Source organism: Notolabrus celidotus, chromosome 8, assembly GCF_009762535.1.
Source record: "Notolabrus celidotus isolate fNotCel1 chromosome 8, fNotCel1.pri, whole genome shotgun sequence".
Lineage (NCBI taxonomy): Eukaryota > Metazoa > Chordata > Actinopteri > Labriformes > Labridae > Notolabrus > Notolabrus celidotus.
This window is the reverse complement of record NC_048279.1, coordinates 12,859,024-12,883,185: the sequence shown is the minus strand read 5'-3', so window position 1 is coordinate 12,883,185 and position 24,162 is coordinate 12,859,024. Positions and strand designations below refer to the sequence as shown.

At 45.5% G+C, this 24,162-nt stretch overlaps 1 protein-coding gene across 4 annotated transcripts in view; it reads right to left on the bottom strand.

Moving 5' to 3' along the window:
• ebf1a (EBF transcription factor 1a) overlaps positions 1–24,162 on the bottom strand; it is a 66,794-nt gene that overhangs the window by 30,664 nt on the left and 11,968 nt on the right. For 2 of the 4 annotated variants that reach the window (XM_034689423.1, XM_034689424.1), the window contains exons 2-6: positions 21,811–21,967; positions 20,766–20,829; positions 19,996–20,051; positions 18,675–18,748; positions 16,992–17,060 (exon numbers count right to left, since the gene is read on the bottom strand). In XM_034689423.1, coding sequence (XP_034545314.1) covers positions 16,992–17,060; positions 18,675–18,748; positions 19,996–20,051; positions 20,766–20,829; positions 21,811–21,967 — 420 coding nt within the window. Of the gene's footprint in view, positions 1–16,991; positions 17,061–18,674; positions 18,749–19,995; positions 20,052–20,765; positions 20,830–21,810; positions 21,968–22,805; positions 23,634–24,162 lie in introns of those variants that run through there. The other 2 variants (XM_034689421.1, XM_034689422.1) reach the window with 2 other exon arrangements.

Below are 24,162 nucleotides of genomic sequence, written 5' to 3'. Positions count from 1 at the left end.
TCTCCTCTCTACCTTGGTTGAGGACTGATGTATTCATATTGAATAGTGTTGATTTAAGCGCATGTTAAACTTAATGCATAATGCATCCACTATATATAGCTTGATAAAGAGCATTGTGTCAACCCACGACCGGCCCCATACATTGTGGGGATGAATGTGCCGCTTGCAAAAGTTCTTTCTTTTTGTTCCATTTAAGCACCGTATTAAATCATAACTATGACTGTGAGTGTACGCAGGCTCAAGGTTATGTTTCTAAATGCAGCAGGATCAGAAATCAGAAACTTAATTAGTGTGCCGTGTTTGTTCTCGGGTGAAAAGTTGTTCCCACCAATGGGTCTTGAGGGAGGAATATGGAAGCAGGGAGTGGGAGAGAGCGAGAAAATGTGAGACAAAGTGTGTGTGTGTGTGTGTGTGGCTGTTGAAAAAAAGAGGGAGATTGATACTGAACAGAGACGTATGGCTTCCTACAGAGTGTGTGTGCATGTGGACATGTGTGTTTTGGCCTTGCATCCCTCTGTGTTTATCAAATATATTACAGCTCCTTCTAGATTCCTCACCTGCACACCCCCAGCCTGCTACATATGGCCCACCAATCACAAAATAAGGAATCATGCATACATTAGCATAGCTAATGGCCTACCCTCTCCATTTAATATGCAAATTTCCTGAAACATTACTGAATGCCGTCTGTTCTAAATGAATAAATTTGAATCGCAATTAGAATAATCCTTTATAATTAATGAAAACTGTCAATTTTGGTTCATAAGTAATTTGATTAAAGTGGTGATGGGACACTTATGAAGTTCATCGGGCTGCGAGGAGTGTGAACACACACACACATGAAAACGCACACACAAGCTGCATGACAACCAACAGCAGGACCAGGGCTGCAATATTGATGAAGATGATTAATAAACTTATGAAAGTGGTTGTCACACATGCCAGACCTGTTTTTTTTTTACCCAACACAACTTCTTTCCACTCCTTCACTGCCGCCGAGTAACAACAGATCAATCACGCCTTTCTGCCACCTGACAGAGAGGGAAAAGTGAGCGAGTGATTGAAAAGGTTCCCCGGCCTGGTGGTGCTGTGTCAGTGGCCTGTCTGTCCGGTGGGAGACACTGATGGACTGTCGAGGCAGGGAGAGCACCAAACACACACACACACACACACACACACACACACACACACACACACACACACACACACACACACACACACACACACACACACACACACACACACACACACACACACACATATGTTGAGTCATTACAGGGGGGGCTGACACGTTTCCCTGTTGTTTCTCAGAGAGGGGGGGATGAGGGTGCTGCTGTTTTATCAGCTTATAATAACACATTATGAGGAGGATATTTAAAGAAGAGGGCATCCTGTGTGTAACTGCTCACCCCACCTTCACCATTAACTCTGTCGTGTTCTGCTTTGCTGCTACTGAAGCGTGTAATGGTGTCGCTTAAATGAGGGTCACTCAGCTGTGGGAAATTGTAGCAATGAGTGCTGCATGTGTATCTCTTCCCCTTTTACGCCACAAATACAAACGTGAGTGTGCTTGTGTTAACGCGTCGACTCCAACATGAGTGTGTGTAGACTAGATGAGTGTGTTTGCATGGCATCAACCCAATAATAATGGTCCAGATAGTGTAGAGCCCCGCAGACTAATTAGCCATATCACTGAGAAAATAGCAGCCTGCTAATTAATGGGTATTATGGCATTTCAGAAGTCAGTGCTCTAATTGGGAGGGAACTGAGCCTCACATTTCCATACTGCAGTAATACAGGCTTTATCCACCCGTCTATCTGGCTGTCTGTCTGTCTACCTACTTGGCATGCTTGCTTTTAAACACAGTCCTCAACATGCACGCAGGAAAATAATTATCCTGCTTACATTTTCAAACAAACACATACACAGTCATGTTACAGATGTATCGTTAAAACACTGCCAAGGTTTATTCTCAAATAGAACTCCTTCACACACAAGGAGAAATAAATCATTTTTAGTCTCTGATCCATTACCTATATTTTTTCTAATGAAATATATCTATATTGCTTTTAGATGGAGAAAAATGACTAATGCAAGTGAATTGGTGTGTAACACAATCCTTCCGAATAATTCTCAGTATCATTTTGTATGTGAGTGTGAGTCTCTTTGGTACACATGCATACATGCATATCCCCCATAGGTTCCTCTTAACCCTATCAGACGGCGGGACAATCAAAATAGATTTGCATTCAAATGCCACATGCTCGGTATCAAATATCAAATCAAGCCCGAGTCACTGAGACAGACAGTCGTCTCCTCCCAGCTTCCCTCCTGCACCTCCACCTCTTCCCCCCTTTCTCCTCCCAGGGTCCCAGGGACTCCCATTCTCCGCCGGACGAGCCCTATCGAAGAGTGACAGGCAGTGGCCTGGGCGTGATTGACAGCCTGTTGATGCTTCTCTTCCCTCACTCACACACAAAAGAGGAGACACACACACACACACACACACACACACACACACACACACACACACACACTCCTGATTTTCCTACATCGCCCCCCCTCCCCGCTTGTGCTCATGCACTGGTCTGGGTGTCAGTGATAGCCCCTGGGCTAGTGCCCCGCAGGCTGCACAGCACTATACATACAAATCACAGTGTGTCAGCCTTGTGAATGGGCCCATTTTGACTTTGTCCTTGTAAAGTCAGGCCCCCCTTGAAGCGGCCTGGATCTGTATCCTGCCTCTTTCTCTTTTTTTTTTTTACTTTCCCTTTCACTCGTATGTGCGCGCTGAGGCAGATGCATGATGAAACTCACACAAAAGGACAAGAAGTCAGAGTATGCACACATGCATAAACACATATGTGCAGAGAGACGCACAGGAAAAAATGTGAGATTTAAACTTGGTGCTAATGGGCAGCACCTCACAGGAGCAGGGTATAAATACATCAACAACACACATAGAGGCAGAAAAGTCCACACACACCATAATGGCCAAGACCCGAGGCCTAATCTCACACACTCAGCTAGTACACCTGGTTAATGTTAAGAGGGCAGTTATAGTCAATTACATTCCCATATAACGCATAAACCTCCACCCCGCCTGTGCAGGGAGAGTAATTGAAAACAGGCACACTCGGGCCTGGACAAAAAGTCAACTTCCCACCTCTGACTTTCCCATTCACTACAAGCACTTCTTCCCATTTCATATTCTGGCTCCTGAGGGCAAATGTATGAGAGCGGGAGGGGTGGGTTAACATTTGGATATAAGGCAGAGAAAGAGCAGGAGGAGATGGAGTCATATGAGGTACTGCAGAGGAAGACAAAAGGAGGCGAAAAGCAGGAGATTGAGGGTTTTGTCTCCCATGCAGGTGAGGTCCAGTTAGGGGTGAGAGGGTGGTGGACTACTGGTGGCGTTGGCGGTGGTGGTGTTCCATGAGAGTGGGGGGAGTTGAGGGGGGTGCAGTGGTTGTAAGTAGGAGTTTGAGACTGACAGGTGACATTACCCTGCGTCATGGCTGGAGGGACAGAGGGACAGAGGGCGCGATGGTTATCCAAGCAGAGAAATGTCAACGTCCAGACACCGCTGTGACACACACACACACACACACACACACACACACACACACACACACACACACACACACACACACACACACACACACACACACACACACACACACACACACACACACACACTCGCACACACACATATACACATATACACATATACACAAACAAGAGCTGCACAGACACACACACACAAGTACACAAAGATCCAGGACAAAGGAGTCTGGAGTCTTTGAGAGCGAAAAAGGCTGGCTACAGTGGGCAGAGATGAGGAGATTACATCCTCTCCATTTAAAAAAGGAGGAGATGAGAATAAAGAGACAAAGCAGAAGAAAAGGCAAAGAGTCACAGACTATACTATTACCAGTCAACACTCTGCATTTATTCATATCGCCTGCTTCCCAAATGCAAGCTTTCGTCCTTTGGTGGAGTTCTCGCCACATTTGTCCCTTTTCAATCTGCTCTCTGGCATTTTTCATTAAAGCCTAACCCAATTTTGGCAAAGCATATAAAATGTCCATATTGCTGCTCATTCGACCCCATTGATTTAGTGTTTGGTTAAATATTCACGACTGTGGATGCAATTAACATGCTGTTAATGAATAATTGATCGCATCTTAAGCGGCCATAAAACTCATGCATATTAATTATTGAAACAGGAAATATGAAAAAACAACCTTCCTTGTTTTGCCTCAATCAACCTTCTTTCATTTTGTTTCTTTAGTCAGAAAGGCCTGTAGAGAGTATTCAAGGGGGAAAAAGTGCAGCTCATGAATGTGTGTGTGTGTGTGTGTGTGTGTGTGTGTGTGTGTGTGTGTGTGTGTGTGTGCATGTGCGTGTGTGTGTGCGTGTGTGCGGAGACAGGAGGCAGAGAGTGCTATGAACACTATGCAAATGCCTCCCGTAAACACCGCTTTTACAGCTCTTATATGCGTTTAAGCTGCCTTTGAGTACATCCATTTAGCCCGAACATACATCTCAACGTGTGTTTCTGTGTGTCGTATGGCTTGCAGTGATGTAGAGTGAAGTGCGGGTGAGCGCCGTGTTGACAACCTTGGTGTGACAGAGGTAGAAGCTGCCTGTTTTGAGAGGCAAGCTTGTGCCAGGCAGGAACACAACAACAACAACAACAACAACAACAGCAAGAACAAAAAAAAAAACAAAACCAGCAAACATGAGAGGCTTGTCAGCGGAAGACTGGAGATCAGTCAGCCAACAATGAGCTTTCCTCTCCCACTGTGTCTCCATCAGTGTACGCATATAGGCTGGTGTCCCCCCTGGCACCTCCTCAAGCCCAGTTGAGTGGAGAACAATGGTGTGGAAAAGAAAGAGGGTGGGAGTCAGACTGCTTGTGCCTCACATTAATGCTGCCATGCACCTGTGGTCAGGTGAGTATCGCCTCCCTTCCGCACGAAAGCTAAACTGTGTGTTTGTGTGTGTTTGTGCTCAGTTTGGTGGGTTAAATTCATTACCCGTACATCCTGCACTCCTAAACCACTCTAAAATGTCTTGACATGAAAAATAAATCCCCAAAGCAGCCACACACACCAGGAAAACACCAATTTACATCGTCGCTTGTAATTTATTTAGCACTCAAAATGCTTCTGGAGACGTGTGTGTGATTTGTGTGCGTTACCCCCCTCTTTCTCCCTCACCGGCACCTAACTAACTACTCTAGGATGTTGGTGCCTAGGAGCTAAAAGTGACAAGCCGTCAATTGTGTTCCAATATTAACCCCCTCTCAATGTCTGCGTGCCCGTCTTCTTCTCTGTGATGTTGGCTTGATCAAAGAAGCGGCACTTTGGCAACAATAACCAGGAGGAGTGAGATGGAGGACACCATGCTGCTTACAGACTGACGAACGACGGCCAGTCTCTCAGCAAAACACTGTCCCTTGTTTTTCTTTTTCTTTGTCTCTCCTTTTCAGTCATTATCTCCATCTCTGGTTCTCTCAGAGAGTCTGCATGAGGCGTTGGCTGAGCATGATTCAATATCTCCTGCATACAGCCAGCAATAAGTGGTAGTTCATGGAGTGGACTATATACAATTTTATGGAGAGGGAGAGGCTATATGCTGGAGCTTTTTATAAGGAGAGGGAGACAGCACTCGCCAACATTTTTTCAACCTATTTTGTTCTTGTTATACTGAGGAGAGATCGGAGGAGGGCTGGGCGGGGGATAAAAGCAAGAAGCAGACCACCAGAGAGACAGAATATGATAGAAAGATGCCCTGTGTCTGTGTTTCATCTTATCTTAGCAGGTTCACCTAGCGGTGAGATTCCTCAAACGCACCTTCAGTCGCCAGCAAAAGGGGGGCTGAAGGGAAAGGGATGGAGAGAAGAGAGAGTAAGTAAAGACACACACATGAAGGGAGAGAAAGAGGGAGGGATGGGAGGAAGGTGGATCTCTCTGTGGCTAATTCTCTGGGTGTGGGAAAGCAGAGCACCTAACACAGGTTGGCCTGGTTTCAGTAATGAGTTTGATTCTTCCCTCTGCCTCCTCTGTCTCACTGGGGACTAAGACTGCATAATAACATCCTCCACAGACACAGACACACACACATGCACACGCACACACACACACACACACATGCACATGCACACGCACACACACACACACACACACATGCACACACGCACAAACAGGTCTATGGGGAGCTAATTATTCTCACCTGTGTTAATTATTGCTGTAAGCCAATCAGCGGACTCTGTGCTAATTAGGCAGTGTTAGGTCTGATTAGTGTTTTGCAGCAGGCCCACTCAAACTGTTATCTACCATACTCGTCCCCTTAGGCAAGAGAGGAGAGAGGAGAACAGGTGGAGGCTTGCCCTGCGTGTGTGTGTGTCTCTGTGTGTGTGCTCATCCTTAATAATAAATAACTGAGGGACAGCTTAAACTCACAATAAAATAAAAGTCCAATCAGCTCCTTTTCTAATCAAACTTTTATTAAACAAAACCACGCATGCCATCAAATCCAGCGCTCTCTGCCCTCTCAGTTAATTGGCCCTGCTTTGGGGTCATTTATTTTATCCGGACAAACAGCCCCTCTGCCCTTTAAGTTAATGAGGGCTGATCCAGGATCAGTTCTGCCACTAATGGCTCTTTTTTGCCAGGATAACCCCTCGGATTGATCTGCACATCACACATGCAACCCCTGTCCTGACCCGGGAGTGCTGGCCAATGTGTTTGTGTGTGGGCAGAAGAAAACAAAGATGGCAAAGATGGAGAAAAGGGGATTGATAAACATATAAATGTAGCGTCTGTAGATGAGAAGAATAAAAGGAGAGAAGGGGAGAAAGGAGGAGGAGGAGGAGGAGAGGAGGAGGGGGGGGGGCTGGAGGAAACCTTCCTCTTATGACACGATTGATTTTCTTTCAGAGGCTTGAGCCTGTCACTACTGAACACTTGGTCCCCCTCTCCTCCTTACACACACACACAAACTACAATTGCACATACACACGCACACACACACACAAACTCCGTGCCCTGACCTCCACATGTGCCTGCTGGTCCATACTGGGTCTAATGACACCGGGGCCTCCCACAGATCAATACCAAACTGTCACTCAGCTGGCAGGCGTACACACACTCACTCTCACACACATACACACTCATGCACACACAAAATTTGTTGGACAGATGCAGACACACAAGCACACGCACATGTAAGGCAGGGTATGCGTTTGCACATTTGTGTATGCTGCAAGCGATGTTTTCTACAACCTCAGCAGATGCCCTCCTCCTCTCCCTCCACCCACACACACACATTTGCACACACACACATACACACAAACACTGGACCAAAGCCATATTCTCTCTCCTCAGCCGTTTTCTCACCCTCCTGCTCCCTCACACTGAGGGTCTGGGTCCTGATGTAATATTGATGAGGGAGGATGGAGGCCCTATAAAAAGTGAGAGGTCCTTGTGATGGTAAATTATAAATTGCCATCGATTTAACGTCAATGCCCACATACACACACACACACACACACACACACACACACACACACACACACACACACACACACACACACACACACACACACACACACACACACACACACACACACACACACACACACACACACACACACACACACACAAATACAAACATATCAGACACACAACAGCTCATTTATCCCAGGAGAGAAGCAGGATAGTCCTTTTCCCCCTCCTCTTGACTAACTTACTCCACGTCATTCACAGCCGTCTTGTCCTGTTTCTTTTCTCCTCCTCCCCTTCCTCCCTCCTTCACTCTCTCCTCCTCCTCCTCAACAATCTCAAGCACCCATCCGCCTCTCTCCATACACATCTCAAGTGCCACTTAGAAAACCAGACTGGGGCTTGAGCCAAACTCTGCTCTCTGTGGTTCTGTGTTTGTGCGACTGTCTGCGTGTGACTTTTTTTTTGTGTTGGCGTCTTGGAGTTAAGATCACAGGAGAAAAAAAAAACACACACACACAAATCACCCCTTTTCTTTTAATTCTGGTCACGCTGGATAATTTATGTCCAACTGCAAATCTGTTGACTGTGAAAATCTCTGGCTAAAAACATTTGTTTGTCTCTGTTAAATCACTAATTATAGGCTGGCACAACACAGGGCAGATGCAGGCTAATTCACCATTAGGCCGTTTGCTGTTTATTAAACTTTTATAATGTGATCACTCTGATAACGGCACAATTGTTTCCCTGGGCGTGTGTGATTATACTGTTGTACCCCCTCTGTCCCCTTGTAATGGCTCCCGCCGAGCATGTGTGTGTTTGTCCGTGTGTGTATGTATGTATGTGTGTGTCTTGGAGCTTGCGGAGTAGTGTTTTCCATTTCTCATTAGAGTGGCACAGACTCCTGCTGCAGGGTCAATGAAGGGGGAGAGGGTGTGTGAATATGTGTGTGTGTGTGGATCTGTTTGAAGGGGGAGTGGGGTGGTAATGAGCGCAGGAACATAATACTACGGCGTCCATTAATGCTCTGAGGCAGTGACATTAGGCATACTTAACTAATAGAGCCAGTCTCTGCAATTACCCACTGTTATCTCTGCAGCTTTAGAGGGGAACCGGCTTTAATAAATGTTTGTAGTGATGTGATAAATGCCAGGTTTGCTCGTTTGTAATCTACACTGTGGGACAAGGGGAAGCGGGTGTATCTAATTGTTTTCCTCCGGATTCGAGAATGTGGTTGAGTTCAGAGAAGGAGGGAAGGAAAAAAAAGTGTCTTTCCTTTACAGAACATTTTCCTGCAGGTACATCTCTCTCTCTCTCTCTCTCTCTCTCTCTCTCTCTCTCTCTCTCTCTCTCTCTCTCTCTCTCTCTCTCTCTCTCTCTCTCTCTCTCTCTCTCTCTCTCTCTCTCTCTCTCTCTCTCTCTCTCTCTCTCTCTCTCTCTCTCTCTCTCTCTCTCTCTGCTCTCAGTGGGGTTCTGTTACAACTGTCCTCCTGTCAAACAGAGAAAAGCAGTCCATACCCGGCACTCACCGTCACGTCTCTGCCTCCTCTTCCTCCCCTCCTCTCATCTCTCTTTCATCCCGGCCCACATCAGAAGCGCGGCCGTGATTGTGTGTGTAAACATCTTGTCATGCTAACATGGGCATCATGACAGAAGAGAGACGCGCTTCATTAACAGCATGCTTGTAAGTTTGTCTTTGTGTTTGAAGGTGTGTGTGGGCTATATGCCTATCCTTACAAGCATGTGAGAGTGTTTTTTCTTGAGTTTCCGGGGTCAGCGGTGGAAACGCAGACGAGTTCCAACGGCGTCTTGTACAAATGTGACACAATTTAAGGGCTAACATTCGCCACATCCCTGCAAAAGCTAAATAAATGCCTCTCTCCTTGTTAGCTTCACTCCAAACTCCTCTCTGAATAACTACCTCAACAAATAACTGTCAATTAACAAGCTAGAAATCACTAGCTACAGAAAATACTCCAACAGTTTCCCCGGCTTGCACAGCTCTCACTCTTTTGGTAGTAAATCTCTCCTGTTTGTGTGAAGACAATAGCCAGAGGAAGAGAGAGAGGGAGTGGTGTAGTGAGACAGAAAAAATAGGGTACAGGAGTAAGCGGTGCTTTTAATTGTTTTCAAGAAAAAGGTTGCTAAGGTCTGCACGTTTTGAACTGAATGTCACCTCATGTAAATCACAGCCTCAGTGTTGGAGAAGCCAATAACCGGGATAATTAGCGTGACTCTCTCCCCAGCCGCATGCCGAGATCGAGGAAGAACACGCCGCACACTGTGGAAGAGCGTTCAAACGCAAGGGGAAGACTCCAAGTGTGATTAACCACAAAAACCTCCATAGTTAAATCTGGAGGTTTGAGTGGGAGGACCAAAAGAAAAAAGACATAGACAGAGGGGCAGAGAGAGAGAAAGAAAGAGAGATGAAGAAGAGACACACACATGGATGAAGAAAAAAATCAGAACGACAAACACAGAAGGAGACGCAGAAGAAAAGGAAACGAGTGAACATTCCTCCCAGTGAGGTCAAGCCACTAAGTAAACAAACAAACAACGTGAGCAGCGCACACACAAAGGGGGTGAGGCGGTGTAAAACAACAAAGTGTCTCAGTCGATTGCCTACGCCTTACTTTGTCTCCCCTCATCAGTTACATAAACACAAACAAAGGCCTTTAAATCTAGCTCCGCTTTTTGATCTGGAACAGTGACATGTGCTTGGGCCTCATTTGTTGATGATTAATGCAAAGTATAAAGAATATATCAGAAATGTAAGACTATATCGTCCCTTTGATCGAACAGTGCTGTTGACCATAATTGTCTGCATGTTGACGTCGCTGCTTTACGTTTAATTACGGCACAGACACTACCTTGAAGATTTCCTTTTTTCTTTTAACACTCGTCTCAAATTAGTCAAGCTCAATGTCACAAAACTCATATAGAGGAGCAGAAATGAAAAGCTTGAACTTGAAAATAATAAAGATTTGGTCGCTAAATAGCCGACTATCAGTGTTTTTTATGTTCTTAAAGAAGAAGGAGAAATTATGCAGGAAAAAAGGGGAAATTATACATAAAGATGTAGGTACTCAAAAGGATCATTCCTATGTTGCTATCATGCTCCGTATCTCTCCCTCCCTGTCTCCCCCATGCCGTGCAGGTTTTCCTCCCATTGTGGCGTGTGAAACTGAGAGCGCCGCTCACAGTGCCTGGCCAGCGATCCATTCTTCCTGGACAGATTGATGGAAAACAATCATCTGACTATACATCTTGCTCGGGCACAGCGGGTCACCAGCACTCATCCTGGACACCTGGACCTACATCCTGGGCTACAGCGCTGAGGTAAAGAGCCAGAAGAAGGGGGCCGGGACGGAAACCGGCCTGATGGGAAGTGAGACGCCAGGTTTGGTGGGGGGGTATGTGAAGCTGGCATGAAGCGTGCAGTCTGTGTTCTCACTTAGCAGAAATAATCAGTAAACAATGAATCATCCATGAGGGCTGATATCAAGGCGGCAGCCCGGTGACACACTGGCTGCTCGGCCTGCTGGGAAAGGAGGCCTGAGTATCCTCCACTGAGAGGTGCTGGTGTGTCTATTCAATTAGAAACTGTAACACAGGCAGCCATGTAACACATCGGCTGTGAGAGAGAGCACTTAGAATGTCCACACAGATCAGAGCACTGAGAAAACAAAGCAGGGCTCCTGCCACACACATAAGCACGCATGTCCAAATGTATAGCATCACACCAGGAGGTGCACGCTCGCGCTCTTCACGCCTCATTTGAAAAGCAAATTGAGCGCATCTTCTAGGGCGAGTCATGGACTAAATCCTGGAAAACGTTACTCCTTCCTCACTCGCAGCCCCACACACGGTCATACACAAGACCTTTCATATGGTAAATATATCTCCATTCTATTTCAATCCCTTACTATCTCTATCTCTCTCTCTGTCCTGTCATTTCCAACACCAAAAATGTCTGAAATAGCTCTCGGCGAAGTAGGACGCTACTCATTTGGGTCAGCTCTGGCCGGCTGAACCCCTTCATTCTGGGACAGAACAAACACTGACACAAAGGCAGAGGGAACAGCCAAGGAGAGCGGCCAGGTCACGCAGGGAATGTCGAGCGGTAATGACAAAGCAGTTTGCTGAGAAAAATAGAGCTCCTACAGCGATATTTACAGCAGCTCTCGCCAAAAATACCCCAAGAACTTTTCACTGTTGTGACATTTGTAAATTACAGTTTATATACCCTCATAAACTGTTTGTTACCTGTATTCATCTGGGGAGCATTAGCTTAACTACCTATAAAGTGTGATAGCAGCTCTGTTTAGTTTATTGGGGAAAGAATTAAAAAACAACAATGCAGCACACACACCAACTTAAAACTACTTATTTACAGTGTGTTCCTCATTATTTCCTCCACACAAAAACAAAAACAGATTGTCTTAATTTAATATTTCATATCATGGAAACAAACCCGTGTTTACTCTGAGAATGATGTGTTAATTTTTTGTGGAGTGTTGGCAAATGAAAGCGAGCCAGTTGTTGGGGGTGAGAGTGTTGAAGGTCTGAATGAGAAAGAAAGAAGCAGCGCTGCTTTAAAGGCTCCTCGACCTCCAAACTCCCTGCTGTCAATCAGCGCAGCCGTCCGTCCCCTGGGGCCGCGCTTTCCTCCAACCCTGGGGGGGAAACCACCGCAGGGAAAAAAGAACACAACCAAACAGATGCAGAGAGCTGCAGGTCAATGTGTATGTGTTTGTGTGTATGTGTGTGTAATATTGTTGCACGCCTGTGGATTCTTAATACTGCGCATGCGTGCGTCTGCATATGTGTTTGTGCATGAGTGTTTATGAGTTTATCTGAAGGTGAGGGAGCTGCATCTGTGTTTATGTGTGTGTGTTGCGATGTGTTTGTGTGTGTGTGAGGCAGATTTGTGAGGCAGCCAGCACCTGAGGGAGGGGAGTTCTGCCTGCATATCGATGAGCCAGCAACTCTGCCTCTTTGCCCCTGAGCCCTGCACAAACACCGGAGCCAGCTCAGGGCCAGTCCTTCTCAAAGCCGCCCGTAACATCTTATGCAGCTGCCCCCCCCCCCCCCCCATGAAGAAATAGCAGATCAATGAAGAAAACAAGAATCTTCTTACAAGAAAAAAGGCTGTGCTGACATATCAAGGCACAATCTGAAAAGATTATCCCTCCACTTCAGAGAAACTACAAAAACTGAGATACCGTATAGGCCCCAGGGTGTCATGTAGCTCCTCTTTGTCCTGAAGGGAAACATAAAGCTAATGATAAATGCTCAGGGATACAACAGAATCAAAACAATGGGAGAGAAGGGGAAATTTGGGAATGCTGTATACAACAACACAGACCCATTACATACAACGAACATTGAGACATCAGATGCATCAGTGGAAACAGTGTGAAGAATGTTCAGCTGCACAGTAAGAGTGTTTCTACCTTCCCACCAACACTCATGGATATGAAAGTGAAACTAAGCTGAGGGGACGGAAGGCGCTGCCAGTAAACCACATTAGCATCAAATGCAAATGAGAACGAGGCTAATGGCTGGACAGGTGCAGGCTGGGCCTCTAAATGACACACACGCACACACACACAATTTCTCAGTCTCACACACACACACAAACACACAAATGAGATGGATGAATTAAACATGGGTGGGCTCGGCTTGGGGGGCTGGCAGGGCTGACATAAAGTCAATGACATACATTATTCACTAGCGCACGTTAGCCCAGCCAAGGCAACACATGACCTCTCACCCCAGGAAGTGCATCCAAACATAACAACCAAAACAATAAGGGGGATCCCCACTTCACAGGGAGACAGAGAGAGAGAGAGTAACAAACATGATATGCAGAAAAATGCAAGAGATCCATGAATGTGATCCTGTAAACACAGCAAGATGCAAAGTTTATTTGTTCCCACCAGATGTGTCAGCTGATCCGGTGTCAAACCAGCAGGTGTGGAGCTATAACAGTCCAGAAGTGAACCAAAACCTGGTCCACCAGCGCTAATTACCCACCGTGAAGCTGAGAACCAGCCCGAACACTAGCCTGCAGAACAGGAAACTGTCGGCCATGACATCATCTTCCCCGGGAGGAGCACTTCCTGCCCGACATTCTTCACTCAAGACACACACACACTCGCCAGGAAATGGCCTCTATCAACACATACACACACTCCTGGGGAAATAACCAACACCGGTTTGGATACACAAGCACAGACACGCATGCAAGGAAATGGGCCACATTGACAGCGGGCTGCAGGAGTGTGTGCAAATGCAAACACTCATACACACACACTCCAAAACAGCTATAAACCTGAAATAACATGCTGTGTGCATGTTAACTCTACACCACAGACCCCTCCCTGAATGGAAAGAGGCATCATGGGACACGAAGAGCTATCCAGCGGATCCTTATCTCTGGTCACAGAGAGGTTCTCTCCCCCCTCAGGAGAGGCTCTCCCTGCCTGGGGGACACCCTGCAGCGGGCCTGCGGGAGCTGGATGGGCAGGAAAGGACCAGGGGACACAGGTGGTAGGAGGCAGGAGAGGACACAAGGGGCCGGAGGGACAGTCATACCCCCAAAGAGAATAGAGCTCAGAGATTAGTCTACAATTATATGGATGTGGAGAGAAAATCAAGTTCTTTCGGGAGATAAATTCGAGAAAACAAATGCAGAGAGAGCAAAGGTGCACATGGGTGAGAGGGAAATGTGTTTGTGATTTGAGGCCCATCCAGGCACATAGGCCGACTAGCAGTGGCTGCATATGATTAACCCCACGCTAACAGGAGTGATGGAGAGAGGTGGAAATGGAGGTGGGGGGTTAAGGGCTCCCCTCATATTATCCTGCCCCTGTAAGAGGCTAAAGTGGACCACACATGTTTCCCAGGGGAAGATATTGAGAGCCGCACAGGAGCTTCTCACCTTTCAGCTGCTTCCCCTGCCCAGTGTCAAGAACAGACACAGCATGTCATGCCAGGGTCTCTTTCTGAATTTCTGAAACTACCCACCTCAGAGGTTAAATACATAAAGTATGGCACTTGTCTCCATCTTGACAGACTGATTCGAATCAGATGAGCTTTGAAATCTCTGCAAATCAGTTAGAGATGACAACGATACTTGTAAAATTGAAAATCTCTGCAACCATGAGAGCTCTAAACCAAAACAGCATGAAAGCAAGACAGACTGTGGGGGATGTTTCACTCAAAGTCAGTAAAAAAAATCAAGAAATGTAAAAGTCTTTTTTCTCTCATACTCTAAACAAACATGCTTTATAATTAAAAATCTGTATCATATTGCTCCTTGTAGACGCTTTAAAGCCCAAACAAATTCTCTTTTCCACAGGAAGCGAGATAAAGAGCGAGGCGAGCAAGATTCTCCCGGTGAGCGAGTACAGTACCCAGAGCGCTGCCGATCCACACTGTACCAGATTTGTTCTCCTAACAATCAAATAAGTTTCTCATTAGCTGACTTTATTTTTCCTCATTCCTGCGGTTTTGCTGCAGTGGCCTGTTTCTCCCGTCTTAACGAGAGAGAGCTAATTAGGCAATCAGACCCATTACTCTTCCAGAAGAGTTAGAGCTAGCCCAGCTAATTAGGGCTGTAAAATCTAATCATCTCTGCGAAACAGCAGAGGGCTAACGAGCCCTTATTTAACGAACTAAATAACTTCAAGGGTGGAGAGGGGCTGCTGATGGTATTTCTTTATGAATTTGAAGGAGGGGAACTCACAGTAATTGAGTCAGTTTCACCCTCACAGTTGTTTGTTTGTTTGTTTATGAATCCCTGATTATTACAACTGCCAAGAATATATTGGTACTAAATGAGCAAACGAATAAACCCTCCTCTCCTTATTCCCTTTCAGCCCCCCCCCCCCCCTTTAAGCCAAGCCAGCCCCCCTGATCACTCTCCTCTCACCTGACCTATTTTCCTGTCCAGAAAGAGAGCTCGCTGGAGAGGAAAAGGGAGATATTGCTGTTGTTTTCCCTCCTCCTGTTCTAATTTGTTGTTCGTTAATGCTGCCCTCACACCTGAGCCATCGGGCGTCAGGGGAATACCGCCAGCAAGCGACCACAACACATGCTCAGTGTGAGAAAGCTGTTCTGCAGCAGCTTGTTCCACCAAGGTGGCTCTGCTCAAAGTGCAGCAAACTGACGGGAAAGTTTTAGTGCAGCGACGGGAGGAAGGATGGGAGCCCAAGTAAAACAGAACCATGGGGTGCACAGACGAGAAAACTCAACAAGTACACACACACACGTGAAAAACAAAAATCAGAAATGTGGCACAGAGTGATGGGCAGGCGTGTTGTCTGAGGCCACGTGGTGGGGTGCAGCTGTCTCAGGGAGCGCTGAGGTGAGGCCTTCCGCTTCACTGGAGCGGAACGACGGTGGCGCACACACATACACACACATAAACACACGCACACATACACACAAACACACATGCGCATACATACAAACATACACAGGTAAAGAGTAGCTTTTGACAGAGCAGCAGCGAGAACAGGACAGCTGTGTTCATCAGATAGCACAGGTCACTGCCTCATTAACACACACACATAAATACACCCAAATGTGACACATTCAAATCTGACATAAAACCTAAATAACCCATGATGCACTTCTTCTTTTACCTGAGTTGTTTGACAGGTTAAAGATCACAAATTACAGCCACAGAAATCTGTGTGTGCATGTTTTTGCTTTCCTTCCTGAACAGAGCGGCACTAAAGCTACACGCTCCAACAATTGCTCAAGTATAAACAAGTGATTTCCTTCACGGTGTACGTCCACACATGTGCCACACGCATACACAAACCTCAGTGTGGACTATAAATCTACCCGGCTTTTCTTTTTTTTCCGACTGACTGTAAATCATTGGAGCTGCTGCATCAGTCAGAGGTAGTTTATGACGGCAGGAGAAAGGTGTGCACTCAGAGAAAAGTGCGCACAGGAGTGTGTCTGTCAGTGTCAGAAGCAGCAGACAGGCCACAGTCCGCACTGGGTGAGATTTATACACAGAAACACACACATACACACACACACACATCAGGATGTAGCTGTAACCCTAACTGCTCATCAGCTAAGTCATCAGCCAAACCACACAAACACTGTTTGACCACACTTGAAGCCGAGCTCCACCGCTCTGTGATTGCTCCTCCTCCTCACACATACCACTGGAATATTATTTACTGCTGTTTCACACATTTGCCTACACACTTGATTAGGGTTGCTGAGATTTAAACAACCTGTGGCCTGCTTTATTAGGCTCACAGGGTTTATTCCCCCAGCTGAAGCATTACTTTGAAAAGCTTCATCAGAAATTAAGAGGAAAGTTTGTCATGATTTTTTTGCATTTCTGGTGAGTTTCTGCACCAATACAGAGTCACACATGCCGTGTTTGTGTTCGCAATGACAGTGCAGGATCACATCTGCGAGGTCAAAGGGCAAAGTTTGCTTACCTGTCGATGATGACAGGGTCTGATGGGGTCTCGTTCCTGTTGCCACAACTCTTCTTATCACAGCATCGACTGCGGGGAGGTGAGAAAAGAAGAGAAGGGGGGAGACAAAAAAGGGGGAGTTAGTAACAGACATGAGAACAACAGAAAGAGCAAGATAACATGGAGCAGAGCGAATGAGAGGAAGCCAGAAGAGGGATACAGGAAAGAGAGAGAGGTGTAAAAGGGCGTGAGACTTTTGTGGAGCGTAAGAGTCCATGTGAGCTGGATTTTTGTTGGGATTCTTGAGGTAAGACCGGGGCTCTAATGCTACATTTGGTGAGATGAGCGGGTGGTTTTTAGGAAAAGTTTGGAGGAGAGGAGCTAAAGCAGCCTGCTTGAACGGGGCTAGATACAAACTTGAATTAGCCTCCAGGGCTCAGGTTAGCTCCATTTCTGTCAGACATCACACAACCAGACATCTTATGTTCTCTATTTTTCCTCAGTGCTCGTCCCCTCCCTCTATCCTGCCTCACTCTCTCTCCCGCTTGCTCGTTCTCTCTCTCAGAAGTGGGTCACAGAGTGGTCCCACTGGACCTGGGGAGTATTGCATGCTGGGTAGAAGGGGGTTGCATACTGATGTGACGAGTCCTTTCTGAATCATTTGACTGCAGCACAATGTAACAGTGTGTTTTCTACCAACAACCCCCCCCCCCTAAAAAGTATCATCACGTCTACCTTTTCTTCTGTCTGCTGGTGTGTGTCTACCTGTGTCTGACTACATGCCTGCTCTACTGTATGTGTGTGTGTGTGTGTGTGTGTGATGGAGAAAACACAAAAGAGAGAGAGAGAGAAAATGGGGAGAGTGATTGACCCTCCCCCCTACTTTCTTGAGTCCCTCAGGACAGGAGGCTTGGAAAGCCAGATCAGATTTCTGATCTCGACCGTTTCCTGCAGCATATGAAAACAAGTGGTCCAAATTGCCTTGTGTGATAACCAGGAAGTGGCTACACTTTGCCATCAGCCATTTTTTATACACATAACACTGCATGGATTTCAAAATAACCGGTTTGTTAGGCACAGTGACATGCTGTGTGATGCTTTTATCGATTGTAAATGCATGCGACAGCCCATGAGATCTATGCTTACTTTAGTATATCTGACTGTGTGTGTGGTGTGTGTGTGTGTGTGTGTGTGTGTGTGTGTGTGTGTGTGTGTGTGTGTGTGTGTGTGTGTGTGTGTGTGTGTGTGTGTGTGTGTGTGTGTATGTGTGTGTATGAATATGTGTATATTCTGTGTAATTCGAGTCAGACCCCCTCTGCACATAGCTCACTGTCAGGACACAGCAAACTGCGTGTATTACACAGACTAAGGAGGATGGGTTTGAGTAATGAGCTTTTCCTTGTCCTAATTAGCTGAACATGAGAGGGATGCACACACACACATATACATACACAGACACATACCACACATCCCTATCAACAGAAATAGGCCAGGGCCTGGCTCCCCAACCCACTTTGAGCAAAATGATAAGATTTCTATTGTAATATAGCAGCGCTGCTCATGTCTTAACCCCGTCTTTACACCAGCAGAGAAACCTCAGGCGTGAGAACTACGAACATTTTGATCCACTATAAAGAAAAAAAAAAGATGGCTGGACCAACATAACACAGTTGTAGGTGTGAGTGTGTGTGTGTTTGGGCTTACCTGCACATGATTTCGTGGGTCAAAAGGACCCGGCACATCTCTGGGTTTTTATCCTGGCCTTCATAGATAATCGCCTTGAAGAAGAGAAGTAAAAAAATATTAAATAACTGTGATATATATTTTTTAATGCGGCATGCTTGAAGAGAAAAAAAGTGAACCACGTTGCAAATAAAAAACAGATAAGTGTGTGCGTGTGTCTTTCATCTGGGAGTAGTGTCGTCTATCTGGCAAATGTGTGTATCGTGGGAATCCAGTCCTCCTGAGTAGAACGCTCTGTTCTGACAGAGACAGTCACAGAGAAAGCATTTGTGTGTGTGTGTGTGTGTGTGTGTGTGTGTGTGTGTGTGTGTGTGTACGCCTGAGTGTGCATATGTGTTTGTGTGTGCACGTATGTTTATACGCTGTGTACAGTGAGCAGTTGGACTGCCAGACTGGAGTATAGTGCACCATCTGGTCCATACAGCACCGCGTCCAAAATTCTAGTCTGGTTACCCCTCCAACCCCACTCAACATGCTCTCCAGGGTTGTGATCACCCTGCACACACACACACACACACACACACACACAGGAACACACGCACACACACCAATAAACATGCAAACACACACATACACAAACACACACGCTCATGCATTTGCACAAACAACATTCCCTCCTACTCCTTTCATTCTAAGGCAAACTCTCTTCAAGCCTAATGGCACTAGAGGCAGAATTGGCAAAACAAAAGACCTGATATCAAAACAGCGTATTTTCTTCACTATCTAAATCATCCAAATGAAGAATTCCCTCAGTGTGTGTCAGCCCACATGTGCTGCTCTGTATTTCTTTGTGTGATTGAATTGGCCATAACACACTCAGGGATAGTTTGTTCTGTTTCACATTGAGGAAATGAGGGTCAAGGTCCTCAAAGAGTGAGCTGGCATGCATCACTGTCTCTCCCAAACGCTAACACACAACTGCTTCTGCAACTCTCCCACACATTCACACACTACAATCACAAAATCACACAGACTTACACGCACACACAAACACATTTACTACCTGAGGCTTGTAAAAACACACACACACGATATCCTCTCTTACTGGAGAGTATGAGGACACATGTCCTCTACTTTTCTGGGCCTCTGTAAATGTATTCCACAGGTAAGACAGGTCGTTTATCACGCCGGCTGTGCTGTGCTGAAGTTGAGGGTCTCAGACACAGGCATGCAGCAGGGCGAGGGGGAGGGCGGAGGAGGGAGGTTGGAGGTGTGTGCAACATTTAAACCAACATCCAAACACTTGAATTTGTGAAGTTGAAGTTCAATTCAGATCTCTTACCTGTTTAGTCATTGAGTCGATGAGTCTAACATACAGGTCCTGCTCTGTTCTGATGCCTGCACACAGAAAAAGAGAACATGTAACTACCAGGTTTCAGATCACATCTGAGTCTCTGCTTTCCCCACTTTGGGGGATATTTTACGAGTTTATTCATCTGATTTCCCCTGTGAGTCTTATGGAAGCTAAATGAATCCAAACTTCTACTGAAGACTTTCAGTATGTGTTGCAGACTATAGTTTTTCCTAGAACTTAAACTCTAATTCACTGTCTTCACTCTCCTCTGTTTGCATCGTGAGACACATTTATTTAAGCCTTTATTGTGCAAACGGCCAAAGCAGGGGAAATGTTTTTTTTTTTGGTTACACTTTCAATAATTCAATAGGTTTCCAAGACCAAAAAATAAACTCCTAAAAGTAGCATTGAAAACATTTTATTTTGCTGCCTTGGTTTGTGTCCTTCTGCAAAATAAGCTGGCTGAAAAATATATCTGTACTTTCTTGAAGTAGCAATCACAACAATATTATACTGATAATAATTATTACTGTGTAATACAAATTTGGCAATAATGTGCAGATAAAAACATTTGAAGGATTTGACTGCACATATTAAACACTGCTACATCACGATTGAAAAACAAACACTCGTAAAAACGGTCAGTGATGAGATCTCCTGAAACATTAGTTTCCTCAGTGAGTTTCTCTCCGGTTTGTCGGATCATTCACTGACTGCTTTTGTTTTTGCTCCATAAAAACGATGGAAGCCAAACTCACCGTTACTGTAGAGGAGCTGGAGTCTATAATGGATCCCATTGTTGGTCTTTTCCCCCGTCGTTTCCTATGAAAATTAAACCAAACAGAGCCGAGTCAGAGCAAAGCAAACCTCCTCCTCCTCATGGGACTCTTACACTGCGCGTCCAGCACTTCGAATTTTTACACTATTCACATGTTCCGTCTTACTTTCATTCATTCACTTCGTTTCACCCTGCCATGAAAAGAAATGATTGTGTTTCTAATGTTGACAACTTTTCTTTTATTATTAATTTTCCTGCAAACGGAAATTCTTAATTTGCAATGTTTGGAAAATAACCATGGACTAACAGCCCTGCTTACAACTGTATTGACAGAAATCTCAAATGCAAATTGTTTATAAATGTTGCTAAAAAGGCAACACAATAAAAAATAATAATTACTTGACTGATCTATCATTTCCTAATTTAATAAATTATATCGAAATCTTCAAATACGTTAATGAAATCGAGGAAGATTTGTATCTAACATGCTAATAATGGACCTCGAGATGCACTAATGAAAAATGCAATTTCTTAGAATTAAAACACACATTTATCGCTCCTTACAAAAAAAATCAATATTACACTAATATTGATGTTCGATTTAAAAATTAAATATAAGTCTGACACCACCTGCAGGAATAGACGACCCGCTGTGCTCAACTGTCATAAATTCAATAGTATCAGAGGCGACTGTGCGTAAAAGTCTTAATGCACCATATTTACATTTTTAGTTCAATGTGTGTAAAGGTTTTTTCTTTATAAAGAAAAGTAAAAAAAAAAAAAAAAAAAAGAGTAGTGTGTACATTTTTCAGGAAACCACATCATAAAATCACACCACGAAGTCTTCAGGGCGCATGATCCCTGCTGTGTGCGTGTGCTTACTTTGTTAACACACGTCTGGTAATTTATCACTTTATTAGCAGGCCGCTGAACTGTGTCTGCGATCAAATGTTTGCAATATAACCTAAAGTGTTTATTAAAAGTTCTCAATTATTGAAAATGTATGGCTTATTTTGTAAACTCACCTTTTCCTTCTCCACAAAGTCCACATAGGTGGTTCTCTCTATTTCCACCGGCTGACCCTGTCGGTCGTATAAAGCCAGCACGAAGTGGAAGAAGTTGGACTTGCGGAGGTTGGAGGGCGGCTGCTTCTCAAAGTGTGCCCGGGCAAGACCCACTCCGCTGCGGACACAAGCACAAACCGGCACCGGCCACAACGACAGCTATTAATATAAATTCACTCCATATATGTGTAACACAGAAGAGACCTCTAAGATACGGCTGCATGTTTCTGTCACTGTCCTTCTAAGGTTCTTTTTAACGGATAGCTAAATTTAAAACATCCCTCCAAGGCGCTCTTTACAGTTTATTTAACAATAATGTAACAAATATGTTTAAATATTCAGTTAAAGGCCCAAATTAGTTAAACAAACACACTAATTCATATAACAAGAATATTTTAGACAGAGCAGTTGGTTTTATGTTGGCTGGGTCACTGTCCATACAAGTACTAATTATTATTTCAAAGTTCACCAACAAGGCTCTATTCAAAAATGTATATTGAATTCATTAGTTTATATTTCTTGATAGAAATGACAGTTCTTTCAAGTTGGAGAATAAATATGTATGAATGTAGCGTATGAAAGTAACCCAGTCTGTTTTAATACAACCAAAAAAAGTGCAAACCACCGCAGGGAGCAGAAAATCTACAACACAAACTAACAGCACACCAAAGTTAATCTGAGCCTAAAAGTGCTTAGAGCTAACTGTGCTTTCCGTCCAGAAGTACGTGCTACTACTTTGAGCCACATTATTAAATCATGTTGGACTTCAAGCCTAAAAATCTTCTTAAGCCAGCAGAAACATTGGTTATCCAACGACTGCGTCCTCTGGGGAGGCGCGCTGCCCCAAGTGATACAGCCGCTCCGTCTTTCACACCGAAGATCTTTACGCGCGCTCCCCCCCACACAGGTCTCCACGCCCCGGTGTCAGCTCAGCGCATAGACCGCCTCGGGCTCACCTCTGGGCGGCTGTGTTGGCGTCCAGCACTCCGGCGCCCTGCATCCATGTCCGAACCGCGTTCATCCCGGCCACCATGGGCTCCTCTTTCATACTACTCCCACTCCTCTGGATGCTCTCGTGGATGCCAAACATCAAAACGCACCTTCACACTGTCGCTATCTCTCTCTCTCTCACTCTCTCTCTCTAGTCTCTCTCTATCCTCCTCTCCTTGGCTCCCTCCTTTTCTCTCTCTGCCTCCCCTCCTCTTGCGTCTGTTTGATCGCGCTGTCAGAGGAGCAAAGTGGCGTGGTCTTTTTCACTTGGCGTTTAGTTGCGCGTGTGTTTTCTTAAAGTAAACAAAAGATGCGACATGTGGAACGAAAAAGGGGAGCTGTCAGCATCCAGGGTTAGCTGCACCTCATGTCAGCGACTCCAGAAGAAAAAGAGAGAGGGGGAAGCTGCAGCTGTGAAGATGAACAACGTGAGAGCGATGAAAGGGGAAGCGCAGGATGAGAGGCTGCGCTGAGTTGACGACAGTCCTCCGGATCAAGGTGCAGCTGACAAAAACACGCGCAAAATGTCACTTTTTGCAACAAACAGTCCACAGTGAGAAAGAAAAGCCAAGGGAGATGAAACACCTCCTCCTTTACAAAGTCTTCTCCTCTGCTCAGATGGATAAAACGGAAGATTACGCGCAATTAAGAGGCAGTCCTGGGCAACGGCGACTCCGCTCCTCGTCAGCTCCTGCTCGGGTGATTTGCGCTCGATTCTTCCCTGAGGAATCACTTTGGACCATCTCTGGGATGCCAAACAGGAGAGAGAACTAGTAGGTGAGGGAGGCGTGGTCTAGGAGGCGAACAGACACGCCCCCAAACACAGTTAATAACACGGACAATCAGCTGTCCACCAACCCGACCAGCACGCTGCTTCTCCGCCCGCCTGCCTGCTGTCCCCGCCTCGTCCCACGCAGCGTCCCGCCCCGGCCACTTAGCCAGAAGCTGTGCACGGCGTGTGTGTGCCAAAGTGTGTGCGTCTTCATGTGCATGTGTTTAGAGTTGACAATTAATGCATTCACGACTATCAAACATGAACTCAAGGGAGGACATTAGTTTAATCCATGCAGTTTGCCCGCAGAGACTAAAGGGCAGAATGAAGGCTTGTAACATCCATCGTCTGTTTGCTGCCGTGACACTCGAGCTGCTGCTTTGAAAATGTGCCCGCATCATGTCTGCAAAACAAGACCAAACACAATCCGATCACATTTTTCATAAGGATTTGAAAAAATGTTCTTGATGTAAAAATAACGTGCAACAGCAGAAATTTCTAATTATAAGGGGCACTACTTTTTTCCCGATTTGTCTATATCTGTCCAATTT